This window comes from Hemitrygon akajei, chromosome 12, assembly GCF_048418815.1.
Source record: "Hemitrygon akajei chromosome 12, sHemAka1.3, whole genome shotgun sequence".
NCBI lineage: Eukaryota > Metazoa > Chordata > Chondrichthyes > Myliobatiformes > Dasyatidae > Hemitrygon > Hemitrygon akajei.
The window spans coordinates 106,207,683-106,228,352 of record NC_133135.1 but is presented as its reverse complement, the minus strand read 5'-3'; the positions used below and the strand labels follow the sequence as shown (position 1 = coordinate 106,228,352).

The following is a 20,670-nucleotide window of genomic DNA, read 5'->3' as shown; positions in this document are numbered from 1 at the left end:
ATGATCTGCTTATGGGCACCGTGCCTTGATCAAAACTTTCAAAAAGACCTTAGAAGAAGAATTGTAGAGATGCACGAAGCTGGAAAAGGCTGCAAAAATATTTCTAAAGACCTAAGTGTTCATTAGTCCACAGTAAGAAAGATTGTCCACAAATGGAGGAAATTCAATACTGTTGCTACTCTCCCTAGGAGTGGGTGCCCTGCAAAAATCACACCAAAAGCATACAATGCTTAACGCGGTGAAGAAGAACCCAAGGGCAACAGCAAAAGACCTGCAGAAATCTCTAAAATTTGCTAAAGTCTCTGTTCATGTGTCCACTGTAAGAAAACACTGAACAAGAATGGTGTTCATGGAAGGAAACTCCTGCTCTCCAAAAAAAGAAACATTGCTGCACGTCTCAAGTTTGCAAAAGACCACCTGGATGTTCCACAACACTTCTGGGACAATGTTCTGTGGACAGAAGAACTAAAGTTGAACTTCTTGGCAGAAATGCACACAGCTATGCTTGGAGGAAAAAGGATACTGCATACCTACACCAAAACCTCAACCCAACTGTGAAGCATGGTGGAAGGAGCATCATGGTTTGGGGCTGCACAGATGCTGTGGTCAAATCAAGACGTACAAAAAAGCTGGACGAACTCAGATCGGGCAGCATCCATTGAAAGAAGCAGTTTGGGTTGGCTGCTTTGCTGCCTCAGGGCCTGGACAGCTTGCAGTCATTGAGGAAACAATGAATTCAAAATTGTATCAAGACATTTTACAGGAGAATGTCAGGGTAGTGGTCCATCACCTGAAGCTTAATAGAAGTTGGATGATGCAACAAGACAATGATCCAAAACACAAGAGTAAATCAACAACAGTATAGTTTAAAAAGAAAACAAAGATCATGTTTTGGAATGGCCAAGTCAAAGTCCAGACCGTAACCCAATTGAGATGTTGTGGCATGACCCAAAGAGGGTTGGTCGTGTAAGGAATCCCAGAAATATTGATGAACTGAAACAGTTTTGTATGGAGGAATGGTCTAAAATTCCTCCTCACCACTGTGCAAGTCCGATGAGCAGCTACAGGAAATGTTTGGTGGAGATTCTTGGAGTTTCTGCCAGTTATTAAATACAAGGAGGCATTGATCGTGTGGATAATCAGAGGCTTTTTCCCCAGGGCTGAAATGGCTAGCACAAGAGGGCACAGTTTTAAGGTGCTTGGAAGTAGGTACAAAGATGTCAGGGGTAAGTTTTTTTTACGCAGAGAGTGGTGTGTGCGTGGAATGGGCTGTCTGTGACGGTGGTGGAGGCGGATACAATAGGGCCTTTTAAGAGGCTCCTGGAGCTTAGAAAAATAGACGACTACGGGTAGTAACCTTAGGCAATTTCTAAGTAAGTACATGTTCGGCACAGTATTGTGGGCCGAAGGGCCTGTATGTAGGGCATGCTGTAGGTTTTCTATGTTTCTAAGGATTCACATCAAGATCTGCTTCTTCAAATACAAGTGTAAAGGACTGAAACACTTTACCACAAGCAGTTATATATTTAAAACATAGTTTAAAATCTGACATTGATAAGATTTTTTTTACAAAGCTAGGTGTGGAACAAGGATCAACAGATGGACATACACTCAGTGGCCATTTTATTAGCTACAAAGCTTCTAATCAGTCAGTCATGTGGCAGTAATTCAATGCATAAAAGCATGTAGACCTGATCAAGAGATTTAGTTGTTGTTCAGACCAAACATCAGAATGGAGAAGAAATGCGTACTGAATGACTATGACTGTGGAATGATTGTTGGTGCCTGACAGGGTGGTTTGAGTATCTCAGAAACTACTGATCTCCTGGGATTTTAACAAACAATAGGGAATGGCACGAGAAACAAAAAAAAGGCAGTGAGCCACAATTGTGAGGGCAAAAATGTCTTGTTAGTGAGTGGTCAGGGAAGCAGCTGACAGGAGGGCAACAGTAACTCAAATAACCACGCATTGTAAAAGTGGTGTGCAGTGCAGAATAATACCTTTGAACGCACAACATGTTGACATTGATGTATGGGCTACAGCAGCAGAAGACCATGAACATATAGAAATACACTCCAGGAAATACCTTATAAAGTGGCCAATGAGTGTAAAATTGTAAAGCTGGTACTATTGCCTCATAGTATCAGCGATCCGGGTTCCAACCTGATCTCGGATCCTGTTTACATAGAGTTTACACTTTCTTCCATTGACAATGTAAGATGCCACAGGCCTGGTTCTTTTGTTTGGTGGTGAGGGAGGAGTACAAGAGCTGCGTGGTCTCGGTTGAAACGACGACTTGGCCTCCAGCCAAGTTGTGCAGTCCAGGTGAGGAGACACCGGAGTTGATGCAGCACAGCGTTCACTCACGGTTGGAAGCTGGACTCCCGTTGGTGCTGCCCTCCAGTGTTTGATTGGTGGAATGACGGGCTGGATTGCCAGGAGCTGTACCTTTAATTTGTGGGATATGTCACTCGGGGTCCTGGACTATATATGTGTTTTTTTTTGTGTGTGCGTCTTAATGATTTTTTTTTGCTTGCTATTTTGAATGTGCTGTGTACGTTTTGCACCTTGGGCCCAGAGGAATGTTGTTTTATTCACCGGTTTCCATGTATGGTTGAATGATCATTTGATCTGAATGTATGGGTATCACCCCCCCACTCAGGTGCACTGGTTCCCCCAACACCCCAAAACGTCAGGGTTGGTAAGTTAACGGACCATTCTAAATTGATGCTAGTTGTAGGTGTGTGGTACCATCTGGAGGAAGATGATGAGAATACAGAGAGAATAAAAAAATGTAGGATTGCTGTTGCAGAAATCAGTTGTTTTTACATTAGTTGAATTAATGTAAGACTAAAATCGTAGTTTTAACCGTGTCAACAAACTTGTGTACAGTATATGGTTTGCCTCCACCTAGTGGCAGAAGGTGGTATAGCAGTTACATTGACTAAGTATTAGCACATTACCCACAAGATGTAACTGCACAACTGTTGATTGTTCTATTCTTACCCAAGGAATTTCTGTTAACTGGATTATAAATGTGATGGATTTTTCTGAGGTGCCATCCTTTCTTCTATTCATTGAATCTACTGAATCTTTGTTTTACTTCTCAGCTCCTCACTTAGTTTCAAATGCTCTGCATTTTTGTTTAAACTTTATAATAAACAATTGTAAAGAATCAATGAATCAAAACTTCTTGCTCATTCCTGAACTCCTAAAAAAAAACAGGGATCAAAAAGAACTAAGATCCAACACTGTAAACAGGAACTTTGACAGCTGGCATGGACTCGGTACGTGAAATGGCCACCGCTGTACCTCCCCATGATGAGGTATAGGGGCTCCAGAGGTGAATGCCTTCCCTCTATATACTTTGATCCTTATGTGCCATGTCGTATGACATGGGTGATCATGGTCTTATCCATGATTGCTCCTGGTAAATTTTTTTTCTACAGAAGTGGTTTGCCATTGCATTCTTCTGGGCAGTGTCTTTACAAGTCGGGTGACCCTTGTAGGTGACCTGATAGAGGTGTACAAGATGATGAGAGGCATTGATCGTGTGGATAGTCAGAGGCTTTTTCCCAGGGCTGAAATGGTTGCCACAAGAGGGCACAGGTTTAAGGTGCTGGGGAGTACGTACAGAGGAGATGTCAGGGGTAAGCATTTTACGCAGAGAGTGGTGAGTGGCTGCCGGCAACGGTGGTGGAGGCGGATATGTTAGGGTCTTTTAAGAGGCTTTTAGATAGGTACGTGGAGCTTAGTAAAATAGAGGGCTATAGGTAAGCCTAGTAATTTCTAAAGTAGGGATGTGTTCAGCACAACTTTGTGGGCCGAAGGGCCTGTATTGTGCTGTAGGTTTTCTATGTTTTTACCCCCAACCCACTATCAAGACTCTTTAGAGATTGTCTCCCTGGCATCAGTGGTTGCATCACCAGGACTTGTGATCTGCACCGGCTGCTCATACGACCGTCCACCACCTGCTCCCCTGGCCCTGATGGGAGGGGGGGGGGCTGGGCTGGTGGGGTCTAAGAAGGTGCTATACCTTGCCGAGGGTGACCTGCAGGCTAGCAGAGGGAAGGAGTGTCTTGCACCTCCTTTAGTAGAGACTCATTTTTAAAACATGCACACCATCTTTGAAATACACCAGCTGTGAGTGCTGTGCCATTTCAGAGGCAACAAACTATCTGCCTAACTTAGAATCAGAACCAGGTTTAATATCACTGGCATATGTCATGAAATTTGTTAACTTTCTAGCAGCAGTACCTAATAATAAGAGAAAAGAACTGAATTACTGTAAATATATATTTATAATAATTAAATAGTGCAAAAGGAAATCAAAAGAGTAGTGAGGTAGTGTTCATGGGTTCAATGTCCATTCAGAAACTGAATGGCAGAGGGGAAGAAGCTGTTCCTGGATCTCTCAGGCTCCTGTACCTCCTTCCTGTGGTAGCAATGAGAAGAGGGCATGTCCTGGGTGATGGGGGTCCTTAATGATGGACACTGCCTTTAAGAGACATCACTCCTTGAAAACCTGAATACTATGGAGGAAGGTGCCCATGACGGAGCCAACTAATTTCGTAACTCTCTGCAGCTTGCTTCGATCCTGTGCAGTAGGCCTCCCACCCCCCCCACCCCCATATGAGACAGTGATGCAGCCAGTTGGATTGTTCTCCACGGTACATCTGTAGAAATTTGTAAGCTCCTAAATGAAATACAGACGCTGTCATGTCTTCTTCATAGCTGCATCCATATGATGGCTGCAGGTTATAGGTCCCCAGAGATACTGACAGCCAGAAACTTGAAATTGCTCACAAATGCTTTGAGCACTTCAACTATTCCTTTGATACAGTGTGGTAAATTTTGTGTGATGCATTTTGAAGAATCAGTCAGTGCTTTTCAATTACATCAATATAACAGCTGAAGCCACTTCACGCAAAAAAAATTAATGTATACAAGAAACAGCTGTCAGCTCATACATTCTCAAAAGACAACTAATTATTTTCTTCTGCATACATCCAGTAAAGCAGCCAATTTCCAGAGTTGGCCAATTAACGCTTCTCGCCGGATGAAGGCCCCACAGAAGGACTGAGTTCAAGTTGTCGCTCTCCTCGATGCTGAAGGGAAGATGTTTTTGAAATTCCAAGACGTGACTATCGGTGTGGACTGCAGCTTATATTGGGCTCCTTCAGTTTTTTTCTGGTTTCATTCTTGTTGCCGATCGGTGGGTGGGTGACATGTTACTTTGGGTGAGTGAGGGAGGGGTTGGGTGTTTGCTGTTTTCGTGTGGGAGCAGCCTAGGGATTCTTAGCTGCCATGTCCTGGTCGACGACCTGTTAGTTTTTGTGCAAGGAAGAGGTTGGAGGTGGTGCGGGAATTAGGGGTTTGATATCTTAGCTGCCATGTCCTGGTGGGCATTGTTAGTTTTTAATGTGAGTTTGTTTCTTTTTCTTTTTCATGTGGGAGGGGAGCCTCAACAATTTCCATGGGTTTTCTGTCTCTTACCACTATCTGGAGAAGACAAATCCCAGAGTTGTATTCTCTGTACATACTTCGATAATAAAAAAAACCTTAGACTTATTTTCTTTGAACCATTTCTGTTCACTTAGGTGAAAGGTTCTGAGCTAAAATAAAAAGGTTTAAGCACAAGAGATTCTGCAGTTACTGGAAATCTTTAGCAACACACACAAGGTACTGGAGGAACAAAAGGTAGTGGGTACAGCCAAGTCCATCATGGGTAAAGCTCTCCCCACCGTTGAGCACATCTACATGAAGCTCTGTTGCTGGAAAGCAGCATCCTTATCAAAAATCCCACCATACAGGCCATGCCCTCTTCTTGCTGCCATCAGGGAGGTGGTACAGGAGCCTTAGGAACCACACCACCAGGTTCAGGAACAGTTATTACACATCAACCATCAGGCTCTTGGACAGAGGGGATAACAACTCACTCCACAACCAATGGAGTCACTTTCAGGGACTCTTCATCTCATACAGTCATTGGGCCATAGAAAAGTACAGCCCAAAAACAGGCCCTTTAAACTGCCAACTCCCATTGACCTGCACCCAGGCCTAGCCCTCCATACCCCTACCATCCACGTACCTGTGCGAACTTCTCTTAAACATTGAAATTGAGCTCACGTGAGTCACTTGTAGCTCATTCCAGACTCTCACCAGCTTCTAAGTGAAGAGGTTTCCGCTCAGGTTTCCCTTAAACTTTTCACCTTTCACCCTTAACCTATGAACTCGAATTGAAGTCCCACCCAACATCAGTGGAAAAGGCCTGCTTGCATTTACCCTATCTATAGGTCTCATATAGGAGAAGGGGCAAAGGCGGGTCCTGGCACCTTAAAACCAGTGCTTCAGGTGGATGGAGCTCGTCAGCCTGGGAAGGCAGTCCATCTAAGAGAGGGAAAACTCTGATTTCAAACCTCCGCTGCCTTGCGGCCATACCCACTCATGGGAGAGGCTTCGGGAGTAAACCAAGGCCAAATCCGGAGCTGGAGTCCCTAAGGCAGTCCGACGTTGTCTTCAACCTTGTTCTGGCAACTCCTGCGATGACACCGGTGCCAAGCTGTATCGGCCCTTGCCCTTCACTTGGACAACGTCAGTGAGGTGGAGAGGGGAGACTTGCTGCATGGGCAACTGCTGGTCTCTCATACAACCTTGCCCAGGCCTGCGCCCTGGAGAGGATTCCAGGTGCAGATCCATTGTCTCGCGAGACTAACGGATGCCAAAGGTCTCATAACTTTGTATATCGCTATCAAACCTCTTTTTAATCTTCTATGTTCCAAGGAATATAGCCCTAGCCTATTCAACCTTTCCTTACAAGTCAGGTCCTCCAGACCCTGCATCATCCTTAATTTCATCTGTACTCTTTCAACAATATCTACATCTTTCCTAAGCACATTAATGGTGATTAGGACGCACCAATCACCATTAATGTGCACAGGAAAGATGTAAATAATAACATAACGTTCTATCTCCAGTACTCAGTACTTCGATCTATGAAGGTCAATATGCTAAAAAGCTTTTTTTTTACAACCCTATCAACCTGAGCCACCACTGTCAATGAATTAGGGACCTGTATTCCCAGATCCCTTTGTTCTACCACACTCCTCAGTGCCCTACCATTCAGTGTAAGGCCTACTCTGGTGGAACCTACCAAAGGGCAACATCTCACACTTGCCAGCATGAAGTTTCATCTGCTGTTTATCAGCCAACTTTTCCAGCTGGTCCAGATCCCGTGGAAAGCTCTATCCACTACATTCCCAATCCTGGTGTCGTCTGCCAATCTGCTGATCTAGTTAACCACATTATCATCCGGACCACTGATATGGATGACAAAAAACAATGGACCCAGCACTGATCCCTGTGGCACTCCAATTGACCTACCTCCCGTGCAGGGCCTTGGCAAAAGCCTTGCTAAAGTCCACATAGACAACATCCACTGCCTTGCCTTCATTAGCTTTCGTAATAACTTCCTCAAAAAACTTAAACATGACCTACCAGGCACAAAGCCATGCTGACTAACCTTAATCAGTCCATGTCTAGCCAAATACTTTTATTCCCAGTCCTTTAGAATACCGTCCAATAATTTTCCCACTGCTGATGTCAGGCTCACCAGACTATAATTTCCTGGCCTATCTTTAGAGCCTTTCTGAAACAGCGGAACAACATTGGCTATCTTCCAATCCTCCGCTACCTCTCCCGTCGCAAAGGATGATTTAATTATCTCCGCTAGGGCCCCGGCAATTTCTGCACTTGCTTCTGCAGGGTCCAAAGGAACACCTTGTCAGGCCCTGCGATTTATCCACCATACTTTTACTCAAGTCAGCAAACACCTCCTCCTCTAATCTGTACAGGGTCCATGAAGTTGATGTCATTTTGCCTCACTTCTATAAACCATCTCCTGAGTAAAGGCAGATGCAAAAAATACAAACCCATTCGCAATATTTGTTTGTTTCTTTGTGGTTACTGTAAATGTCCTCAAGAAAATTAATCTCAGGCGACATACATATATGCTTTGATAATAAATTTACTTTGAACTCAGCAGATCAGACAGCACATATGGAGAGGAATAAACAGTCCAAAGCTGTGTGCCCTCTCTGGAACAGCCAGTTATTTAGTTCCTGTCACCCTGTGTGATATAGCACAAACCATTCTCCCCCCCCCCACCCCCACAAATCCCTAGTCCTGATTTCTACATGACAAAACTGTTTCCTAGCCACTGACCCTAGCCCCCACACAACTCCCAGAGTCATATATACACTCGCTGGCCACTGTTATTAGGTACACCAGCTCAATAATGCAAATTTCTAATCAGCCAAACATGTGACAGCAACTCAATGCATAACAGCATGCAGCCATGGTCAAGAGGTTCAGTTGTTATTCAGATCAAACATGAGAATGGGGAAGAAATGTGATCTAATTGACTTTGACTGTGGAGTGATTGTTGGTGCCAGACGGGTGCTGTTTGAGTATCTCAGAAACTGATGATCTCCCAGGATTTTCATGTATAGAAGTCTCTAAAGCAGAGATTCAGACCCTGGGGTCCACGGACCTCTTGGTTAATTGTAGAGGTCCATGGCATAAAGGAGGTTGGGAACCCCAGCTCCAGAGGTTACAGAGAATGGTGTGAAAAGCAAAACGCTTTTCAGTGAATGACGGTTCTGTGGACAAAAATGCCTTGTTAACAAGACAGGTCAGAGGGGAATGGCAGACTAGCTCAAGCTGACAGGAAGGTGACAGTAACTCAGGTAACCGCACATTACAACAGTGGTGTGCAGAAGAGAATCTCTGAGTGCACTACACGTCAAACCTTGAAGTGGATGGGCTACAGCAGCAGACCACACTGGGTCCCACTCCTGTACCTAATAAAGTGGCCACCAAGTATAATGAGAGGCATAGAGTCACAGAAAAATACAGCAGAGAAACAGGCCCTTCAGCCCATCTAATCTGTGCCAAACCATTTAAACTGCCTAATCTATTAACCTGCACCTACACTAGATCCATCCATATCCCTGCCATCATAATTTTGAATACTTCTATCAAACCTCCTCTCAATCTTCAATGTTTCAAGGACTATAGCCTATCTTTCCTTACAATTCAGATCCTCCAGGCCCGGCAACATCCTTGTAAAATTTCTCTGTACTCTTTCAACCTCATTTACATCTTTCCTGTAGGCAGGTGACCAAAACTGCACACAATGCTCCAAGTTAGGCCTCTCCAACAACTTGTACAACTTCAACATAACATCCCACCTTCAGTATTCAACACTTTTGATTTATGAAGGCCAACGTGCCAAAGCTTTCTTTATGCCATCTAGCTGTAACACCACTGTCAATGAGTTATGGACCTGTACTCCCAGATCCTTTCGTCCTGCCACACCCCTCAGTGCCTAAGGTTCACTGTGTAAGACTTACCCCGGCTGGTCCTAGCAAAATGCAACACATCACTTGTCTGCATTAAATTCCATCTGGTATTTTTGCAGCTGGTCCAGATCCCTCTGCAAACTCCAACAGTCTTCCTCACTGTCCACTACATCCCCTGATCGAGTTAACCATGTTATGTAATGGAACATGTAATGGAAATAATCTTGAAAATAAAGAGTCAAGTTTGAATGTTATACCCATGCAGATAGTATACCAGCATCACTGAGGGGATTCACAGAAGAGTGAAGATACCTACCTATAGGAAAGATACAAGCAAGATTGAAAGAGTACAAAGAAAATTTACAAGGATGTTGCCGGGTCTGGAGGACCTGATTTAGAAGGAAAGATTAAACAGGTTAGGACTTTATTTCTAGGAATGTAGAAGACTAAGAGAAGATTTGATAGAGGTATACAAAATAATGTGGGGTATAGATAGGATAAATTCAAGTAGGCGTTTTCCACTGAGGTTGGGTAGATTAAGGGTGAAAGGTGAAAAGTTAAGGAGAAACTTCTTCACTCAGAGGGTTGTGAGAATGTAGAATGAGCTGCCAGCGCAAGTTTGATTTGAACTTGTAATAGTAGTTTGGATAGGTACATGAATGGTAGGGGTATGGAGGGCTATAGTCCCAGTGCAAACCAATAGGAGAAGGCAGTCTAAATGGTTTTGGCATGGACTAGATGAACCGAAGAGTCTGTTTCTGTACTGTACTTTTCTATGACTCTATGACAAGAAAGGCAGGATGCAGAGAACAGAATCCTTTCTCAACAAAATCATAACAAGCTCAGGAAAGGATTGACGGAAGAAAAAATGGGAGAATTATTTGAAGGAACACATTGCCAAGATGAAAACCCACTGGATTTGTCTTCTGACTATACACATTAATAGTAAAGTAAGAATTAAATTGGAACAAGTCAGCGTGGGATAAAATGGCCCTCTATCACACGGAAAATATTAGGATACTCACTGCATCATACTGGGCTAGGAATTCCAGAGGCTTGTCTTTGATGTTATCTGTGTCAACTTTGACCTCCACCATTGGGTTTAGGTTCTGCGCACGTTCCAGAGATGCTTCAGCCCGGTTTCTTCCCAAAGTGCCGGCCGGAATGAGGAACTGAGATTGTGCATCCTCTGGGGTAGTCTGCAATCAAGATGAATTTCAGTAACTGAGAACAACAATTTAAAAGCGATCAATCAAAAATTAAGGAACCTATTAAGCTCATGTAAACCATACTGGATGATTACACATTTCTTCCCGACATCACGTTTGATCAGCAGAACTTCTAATTAACTTGCAAGGATAATCAAAGTTCAAAGTGAATTTTTTCTTTCTTTCTATATTTCTATCTATTTTAAGTTTTTTTGCATTTAAAAAAAAATCTATTTATTGAGATAATGCAGAATAGGCCCTTCTGGCCCTCTGAGCCGCGACACACAGCAAACCCCAATTATAACCAAGCCTAATCAGAGGACAATTTACAATGGCCAATTAATCTACCAACCGGTTCCTCTCTGAACTACGGGAGGAAACCAGAGCACCTGGAAGAAATCCAGGCTGCATGGGGAGAACATAAAAACTCCTTACAGGCAGCAGCAGAAATTGAACCCAGGTTGGCACTGTAAACTGTCCTACCAAATTTACTAGTAAAGTATGTATTTGTTACTAAATACCACATTGAGATTCATTTTCTAGCAGGCATTTTCAGGAAAATAAAGAAATACAAAGGAATTTTACAAAAAAAACTATACATAATCCCTTGGTCAGACCCCACTTGGAGTACCGTGTTCATTTCTTGTCACCTCACTACAGGAAGGATATGGATACTATAGAGAGAGTGCAGAGGAGATTTACAAGGAGGTTGCCTGGATTCGAGGGCGTACCTTAACAGAATAGGTTGAGTGAACTTGGCTTTTTCTCCTTGGAGTGACGCAGGATAAGAGGTGACCTGATAGAGGTGTATAAGATGATGAGAAGCATTGATCGTGTGGATAGCCAGAGCCTTTTTCCCAGGGTAACAGAAGGGGGCATAGTTTTTAAGGTGCTTGGAAATAGGTACTGAGGGGATGTCAGGGGTAAGTTTTTTTTACAGTGACGGGTGCATGGAATACACTGCCGGTGGCAGTGGTGGAAGTGGATACAATTGGGTCTTTTAAGAGCCCCTCAGGTAGCTACATGGAGCTTAGAAAAAAAAAGAGGGCTATGTGCTAGGGAAATTTTAGGCAGTCCCTAGAGTAGGTTACATGGTCGGCTCAACATTGTGGGACGAAGGGCCTGTAATGTGCTGTAGACTTCTATGTTCTGAACCCTAATGCAAGGAATCGTCAATGAAACAGCAGATGGCCATTCAGCCCATCAGCTCTGTTTCACCATGAAGCTCATGCCCACAATGTAGTGCTGACCAATATGTCCAACTTGTTATATTCTTCCGTGCTTTTCGTTGTAGAACCATGATTGTGGAATGGTGTGTTTGGGCATGATTCTACTCAATGATCAATCTACCCCTTTCCTCCTAATCAGCCTGCACCTTTTCATTTTACTTACATCTATGGGCTTATCTAAATGTCCCTAATGTGGTTGGATTGAGTTGTTCTCTGAGCTTAGCAATTTTCTTGCAAATGTTTTATCACCATGTGAGGAGACATCATCGGTGTGCTGTTGATTGTGGCAAGTCCTCTGAATGCTTGTACTTATCAATCAGCTGATTGACTGTCATTTTAAAACACGAATTGTGATGTAGGGATGGAATCTGTGCTGACTGGCTGTGTGGCAAACTTCGTGCATTGTGGTCAGGAATTTTGCCTGATGTGCTCTGCAAAATCCAATGCAGAGATTGCAGCAAATGTTATGTCGGCCAAACTGGGAGAAAACTATCCATAAGGATCCATGAACATCATCCGGCTGTAAAGCGACATGACCAATCTCCCTAGTCTCTACCACAATGACTACAATGCACCAAGTTTGCCACACAACCAATCTGTGATGGGACTTCCTCCTCACTTTGAATCTGAGTTTCTGAACTTAATTGATTGATAAGTATATAAAGGCCAAGTATTCAGAGGACACACCACAATCAACAGCCCACTGACAATGTCTCCTCACATGGTGACGAAACGATTGCAAGTCATTTGCCAAGATCAGAAAACAACTCAATCCAGCCATCAACCACCCAAGCTATGCATCTTCCAAGTTATTTCCAAAACAGTCTTAGCCTATTAAACGTACTTAAGCTTTCTTCAATGTAATTAAGCTAATATAAGCAATTACAGGTGTCCCCCGTTTTTCGAACGTTCGCTTTACGTCACCTCACTGTTACGAAAGACCTACATTAGTTACCTGTTTTCGCTAACAGAAGGTGTTTTCATTGTTATGAAAAAAGGCAGTATGCACACCGAGCAGCCAAGCTCCTCTCCCGGAACTGCATTCTACCCAACATTGCTTAAACACATGCCTGTGAGCATCTGTGCTTTATGTCGATTTATTTTGTGCATCCGTTAGCAAGATGAGTTCTAAGGTATCGGAAAAGCCTAAAAGAGCGCGTAAGGGTGTTACACTTACACTAGACATAATTAAGCGTTTCGATCATGGTGAACAAAGTAAGAATATAGTGAGTTTGGCTAAGCATTTGTGGAAGTTGACAAAGATGATGTTGAAGAGGTTTTGGCATCCCATGACCAAGAACTGACAGATGAAGAGTTGATGAAGAGGAAAGGATAACAATTGAAGCCTAACACAGTAGTGAACGGCCTGAAAGCGAAGTCGTCCAGGAACTTAATGTGAAGCAATTGTGTGAGATTTTCGCTGCGATTGACAACGCTGCAATGATTGCAGAAAAGTATAACTTTAGTTTTGAAAGCGTCTGTAGGTTTGGGGCTTATTTGCAGTATGGTTTGAGTGCTTACAAAGAACTGTATGATAGAAAAATGCGTGAGGCTAAGCAGTCAAGCCTACAGTTGTTTTTCAAGCTTTCCACATCAGCCACAGCAGACGACGAAATTTGACCTTCGACATCAAGGCAGGCAGACATAGAAGGTGGTGACCTGCCTGCCCTGATGGAAAGAGACGACGATGAGATGACACCCCAGTGTCCCACCACCCCAACCTCCGATGACTCAGCCTAACACACCATTATCAGTGTGCTCACTGTCTTCCCGATTCCGGTAAGTGAAACTACACAGTACATACATTATTTCTAGTTTATATAGGCTGTGTATTTTTATGTGTTATTTGGCAGCTTCATAGCTTAAAGGTTACTGGAAAGAGTGATTATGCTGAGAGCGCTTGCACCGAGTGTTTCTGCCGAGAGCGCTTGCGTGAGATTTTCGCTGCGGTGGACAGTGCTGCAATAATTGCAGAAAGGTATTCCTACATTATATAGGCTGTGTATTTATCAGATCATTCCTGCTTTTACTATATGTTACTGTTATTTTAGGTTTTATGTGTTATTTGGCATGATTTGGTAGGTTATTTTTTGGGTGTGCAAACACTCACAAATTTTTCCCATACAAATAAATGGTAATTGCTTCTTTACTTTACGACATTCTGGCTTACAAACCACTTCATAGGAACACTCTACCTTCGAATAGCGGGGGAAACCTGTATAAGCATAAGTAAGCAGTCAGCATAAAAGATATCAACTCTAGCTCATTGCCTTAGCTCAACTGCGCAACACAAAATACAACATAGATAGAAAATAGATTTATGGCTCCAACAAAACTCTTGGGCATATGGATGATAAAAAAAAATGGAGGACTCTGTGCGGGGAAAGGGTTAGATTGATCTTAGAATAAAGCCTGGCAGAGTATCGTGGGCCGAAAGGCCTCCACTGTGCTGTAATGTTCTATGCCTATAGGTTGTATTGAAATAAGCTGTTCCTGTTGATAGAATACCAAAGCTCAAAGTACTACCAAACACTGAGGTGACAGAACTTTGCCGGAATACCTGCTGATGATCGAGTAGAGTCAGTGCTCTGACGCCTGCCAGAATAAGGTTTTTGGCCACTTCAGCTCCAAGGCCCTTCATCCCCACCAGCAGCACACGGGAGCCGCGTAACCTAGAAAACACGTTCAAGGTTATTGTCATTCAACCATACACAGCTAAACGAAACAATATTACTCCGGGACCAAGGTGTAAGACACAGTAACAGCTCATACAGTAATATTAATAAAGAGATTGAAAAATGTATTCTATAGAAGAACAGTACTGTGCAAATGTCCCCTCATAACTACATCTTTACTTAAGACACAGACTTTGCGATGGTGTAAAGTTATTAGCACGACAGAATAAATTTGCAGGAATTTGTATTATAAACATGAGAAAACGACACATGGTGTCCCCTGAATCAATGTCAAAGACAATCCCTTCGACCACTATTCTGTCCAATTAACTTACTATGGACTGGGTGAAGTTAAAATGTCAAATTTTATTTTCTTTGAAAGAGTATAGAGAACATTTACAAGGATGTTGCCAGGTCTGGAGGACCTGAGTTACAAAGAAAGATTAAATAGGTTAGGACTTTATTCCTTGGAACATAGAAAATTGAGGGGAGAATTGATAAAGGTATACAAAATTATGAAATAAGCTGCAGAGAGTTGTGAACTCAGCCAGTTCTATCATGAGCACTAGCCTCAGTAGTGTCCAGGACATCTTCAAAGACCAACGCCACAAAAAGGTGGCATCCATCATCAAGGGCCCCCATCACCCAGGACATGCCCTCTTCTCATTGCTACCATCAGGAAGGAGGTACAGGAGCCTGAAGTCACACACTCAATAATTCATGAACAGCTTCTTCCCCTCTGCCATCTGATTTCTGAATAGACACTGAACCCACGAACACTACCTCACTACTGAAGTCTCCATTACCAAGCTCCTGGATGTCAGTATTTCTGAGGATCTGTCCTGGGCCCAACAAATCGATGCAGTTACAAAGAAAGCACAACAGTAGCTATTTCATAAGGATTTGGAGGAAATTTGGTACGTCACCAAAGACATTCACAAATTTCTACAGATGTACCACGGAGAGCATTCTAACAGGCTGCATCACTGTCTGGTATCGGGGGGGGGGGGGGGGGGGGAGGGGGGAAGAAGGGGATGAGGGGCTACTGCACAGGATTGAAATAAGCTGCAAAATGTTGTAAAATTAGGCAGCTCTATCATGGGCATTAGCCTCCGCAGTATCCAGGACACCTTCAAGGTACAATGGCTCAAAAAGTTGCCGTCCATCATTAAGGACACCCATCACTCAGGACATGCCCTTTTCTCATTGCTACCATCAGGGAGGAGGTACAGGAGCCTGAAGATACACACTCAGTGATTCAGGAACAGCTTCTTCCCCTCTGCCATCAGGGAGGAGGTACAGGAGCCTGAAGACACACACTCAGTGATTCAGGAACAGCTTCTTCCCCTCTGCCATCAGGGAGGAGGTACAGGAGCCTGAAGACACACACTCAGTGATTCAGGAACAGCTTCTTCCCCTCTGCCATCAGGGAGGAGGTACAGGAGCCTGAAGATACACACTCAACGATTCAGGAACAGCTTCTTCCTCTCTGCCATCAGGGAGGAGGTACAGGAGCCTGAAGATACACACTCAACGATTCAGGAACAGCTTCTTCCCCTCTGCCATCAGGGAGGAGGTACAGGAGCCTGAAGATACACACTCAGCGATTCAGGAACAGCTTCTTCCCCTCTGCCATCAGGGAGGAGGTACAGGAGCCTGAAGATACACACTCAGTGATTCAGGAACAGCTTCTTCCCCTCTGCCATCAGGGAGGAGATACAGGAGCCTGAAGACACACACTCAGTGATTCAGGAACAGCTTCTTCCCCTCTGCCATCAGGGAGGAGGTACAGGAGCCTGAAGACACACACTCAGTGATTCAGGAACAGCTTCTTCCCCTCTGCCATCAGGGAGGAGGTACAGGAGCCTGAAGGCACACACTCAGCGATTCAGGAACAGCTTCTTCCCCTCTGCCATCAGGGAGGAGATACAGGAGCCTGAAGACACACACTCAGTGATTCAGGAACAGCTTCTTCCCCTCTGCCATCAGGGAGGAGGTACAGGAGCCTGAAGGCACACACTCAGTGATTCAGGAACAGCTTCTTTCCCTCTGCCATCAGAGAGGAGGTACAGGAGCCTGAAGGCACACACTCAGTGATTCAGGAACAGCTTCCTCCCCTCTGCCATCAGGGAGGAGGTACAGGAGCCTGAAGACACACACTCAGCGATTCAGGAACAGCTTCTTCCTATTCTTCTGAATGGATATTGAACCCATGAACACAAGCTCAATACCTTTTTACTTCTATTTTGGATTACTTATTTAAATTTAGCTATTATATTTACCTACTGTAATTCACGTTATTTTTTTTATTATGCATTGCAACATACAGCTACTGCAAAGATAACGAACTTCACGACATATGCCAGTGATACTGAATCTGATTCTGATAAATGAACTCACAACCATGAGCTGCCGAATCCTGTCCAAGGGCTGACAGCCACAGAGTCAGCCAGCTCAGCGCCTTGTCGACGGCTTCAGACCACAGCCACAGAAGATCCAGTTCCACGCTGAAGCACCTCAATTAAATTGTGCAAATAGTAAAGCACGTTCAGCCCTCAGGACGTTCTACATTAAACCAGAGATGAAAGCAAGTCCATCGCCCGTGAGCCGCTCAAACCTTGCAGTGTGAGGCCCAAGACTCCTGTACCTTCCGCCGGCAGCCGCGAGCGGGAGACCGGTCAAACACGTTCATTTCCCGCTCTCGTCCTCGTCGATTTTAACCTTGCTCGACACTTTAATTGGCGGGGAACAACGGTGCCAACCACAGGCTTGTAGTCTGCCATTAGGAATCAACCCCCAGCAGGAGTGTAGCTGCACTCCCCGCCAAATATTCCAAGAGATCGCAGAAGCGCCAGATCGTTCAGTTGGCCAAAAATACATTAAGGAGGAAATTACAGGCTGCAATTGATCCCAATTCAAAAGAAGTCAGAGTCACAGAAAAGTACAGCCCAGTAACAGGCCCTTCAGCCCATCTAGGCCATGTAAAACCATTTAAACTGCCTACTCCCACCAACCTGTATAAGAACTATAGCCTACCATCCACATATCTACCCATTCTTCTTTTAAACTTTGAAATCGAGCTTGCATGCATCATTTGCGCTGGCAACTCATTCCACACTCTCACCACCCTCATGTTCACCTTAAACATTTCACCCTTAACCCATGACCTCTAGTTGAAGTCCCACCCAACCTCAGTGGAAAAAGCCTGCTTGTATTTACCTTGTCATAATTTTGTATACCTCTATCAAATCTCTCCTCGATCGTTCCAAGGAATAAAGTCCTAAACCTATTCAACCTTTCAACATAACTCAGCACCATCCTTGTAAATTTTCTCTGTACTCTTTCAATCTTATTTACATCTTCCTTGCAGGTAGGTGACCAGAACTGCACGCAATACTCCAAATAAGGGCTCACTGTCTTATACAACTTCAACATAACATCCCATCTCCTGTACTCGATATTTAGGTTTATGAAGTGCCAAAAGCTTTCTTTATGAACCTCTCTGTGATACCTCTTTCAATGAATTATGGACCTACATTCCCAGACCTGGGATATTTAGAAGAGTAAGTGTCCAGCAGTTTTATGAGCTGTCTGCAAGATGTCACGTGCCGGAAATGTAAATGGAAGAATTGGCTTATTTCACGATATATGCCAACGATATTAAACCAGATTCTGAACTATAATCGCTTGTCCACATCAATTAAGATGTTTCTCACAAACCATGATCTCACCTTCAGTACTGTTTAAGTTCTCATTATTTATTGCTATTTATTTATATTTGTATTTGCACAGTTGGTTGTTTTCTGCACTCTGGTTGATCTTTCATTGATCCTGTTAGAGTTACTATTCTATAGATTTGCTGAGTATGCCTGCGGGAAAATGTACCTCAGGGTTGTATATGAAGACATGTATGTACTCTGATAATAAAATTTGCTTTGAACTGAAGCAGTAAAAGGGAAAACAGTACGCAGAATGGCAAAGGTGGGATGCAAGCTCCTGCACTTTCAAAAACACAAGGTTCTGCAAATGCTGGAAATCTTGAGCAAAATACTGGAGGAAATCAGTAGGTCAGGCAGCATCTATGGAGGGGAACAGACTACCAAAGTTTGCCTCCAAGACAAGAGTTCGCAACAGTTTTTAATGCCTTAAACCCCTACCATTAACCAAGGGGTCCATGGACCCCGCTCTAAGGGAATCCAAGGCCCTTCCATTGAGGATCTTCTGTTGAGATCATTAAGAGCACCAAATTTCTTGGTGTTCACCTGACGGAGAACCTCACCTGGTCCCTCAACACCAGCTCCATAGCAAAGAAAGCCCAACGGTGTCTCTACTTTCTGCAAAGGCTCAGGAAAGTCCATCTCCCACCCCCCATCCTCATCACGTTCTACAGGGGTTGTATTGAGAGCATCCTGAGCAGCTGCATCACTGCCTGGTTTGGGAATTGCACCGTCTCAGATCGCAAGACTGCAGCAGAGAGTGAGGTCAGCTGAGCTCATCGGGGACATTTACACCGCACGCTGCATCCGCAAACAGCATAATGAAGGACCCCATGCACCCTTCATACAAACTCTTCTCCCTCCTGCCGTCTGGGAAAAGGCACCGAAACATTCAGGCTCTCACGACCAGACTATGTAACAGTTTCTTCCCCCAAGCTATCAGACCCCTCAATACCCAGAGCCTGGACTGACACCAACTTACTGCCCTCTACTGTGCCTATTGTCTTGTTTATTGTTTATTCTAATGCCTACACTGTTTTGTACATTTATTTTTGTACACTATTTTGTACACTTATTGTAATGCCTGCACTGTTTTGCACTCCCGCCATCTGGCAAAAGGTACCGAAGCATTCGGGCTCTCACAACCAGACTGTGCAAGTTTCTTCCCACAAGCCATCAGACTCCTCAATACTCAGAGTCTAGACTGACATCTACATCATTTATTATTATATTGAAATTTGTCCTCTACTGTGCCTTGTTTATTAATTATTATTCATGATCAATTATATTAATTAAATATTAATTAATATTAATTATTGTACTGCCCTGCACTGTTTTGTGCACTTTATGTAGTCATGTGCAGGTCTGTAGTCTAGTGTAGTTTCTGTGTTGTTTTACGTAGTCTAGTGTAACATTGAGTTGTCTCACAAAGTCTTGTATTGTTTCCTGTAGCACCAGGGTCCTGGAGGAATGTTGTTTCATGTTTACTGTGTACCGTACCAGCAGTTTACGGTCAAAATGACAATAAAAAGCGACTGGACTTGACCTGATCAGGGATTGGAAAGGAAGGGGGATGAGGCCAGAATAAGATGAGGGGAGAGAGGAGGAGTGCAGACTGGTAGGTGGCAGGTAAGATGAGGTGAGGGTGAAGGTGGGTGGGTGGGTGGGGGAAATGAAGCTGGGAGGTGACAGGTGGAAGAGATAAAGGGCTGAAGACAAAGGTAGCCAACAGGAGAGGAGAGTGGACCATGGGTGAGGTGTGAGAACCATGTTTGGGGAGCACCATGAAATACTACCACTGTGTAGGAACGCAACTCTGTACGGTAACTGGTCAAACTGTAATGCACTAACTACGTTTCCTTTAGCCGGGCGAACGTGTCAGCAAGCTAACAAACGGTGCCGGCCACCTGACTACGACGCGCCTGCTCCCCTTCAGTGCGACCACCGGCGCCGTTCGCCCCCCAAAGAGAAACCGAGCGCTCTCGCCGCATTCACCGTTTCTGAGCCTCCAGCCCCCACAGGCGGATCTGCCGGTCATACTGCGCCGCCTCCTCCTCGCTGATCACCGGCTCTTCCTTCTCCACCATGTCGCCGTCTGCCCGCCCTTTTCCAACCCCCGGTCCCGTGACGTCGGCACTCCGTGAGCGCACGGCGTCACCGCGTCAGACGTCCCCTCTCCTTCTCTCCCCGCCCCCCCCGTGCGACGTCACAGGGAGGAGGAGCGCCGACGGACCAGCCATGACGTCAGTGTGGCCGCGTTGAAACCTTTTGGAGTCACGTGAGGACGTTAGGACTTTCATTCATTCAATAACGGATAGTTTATTGAACCCCAAAGGAAATTAGTGTCACAGTAGCGTTACAAGTGCAGAGTTATAAATATCGGAAGAGAAGTAGACAGAATAAAAAATAATTTAGCACAAACAGTCTTAACAGGAGAGTGTCATCACTTAACCTGCTATAAGTTGACTCATTATAGAGC

The 20,670-nt window shown here is 44.3% G+C and overlaps 1 protein-coding gene across 1 annotated transcript in view; it reads right to left on the bottom strand.

Annotated features, from left to right (window-relative positions):
• The window catches only part of sae1 (SUMO1 activating enzyme subunit 1), a 211,947-nt gene extending 191,627 nt beyond the window's left edge, over positions 1-20,320 (bottom strand). The window contains exons 1-3 of the mRNA XM_073063786.1: positions 20,187-20,320; positions 14,361-14,472; positions 10,389-10,562 (exon numbers count right to left, since the gene is read on the bottom strand). Of these exons, the coding sequence (XP_072919887.1) occupies positions 10,389-10,562; positions 14,361-14,472; positions 20,187-20,278 (378 nt within the window). The 5' untranslated portion in view covers positions 20,279-20,320. The remainder of the gene's footprint in view (positions 1-10,388; positions 10,563-14,360; positions 14,473-20,186) is intronic.
• Between the last annotated feature and the right edge of the window lie 350 nt (positions 20,321-20,670).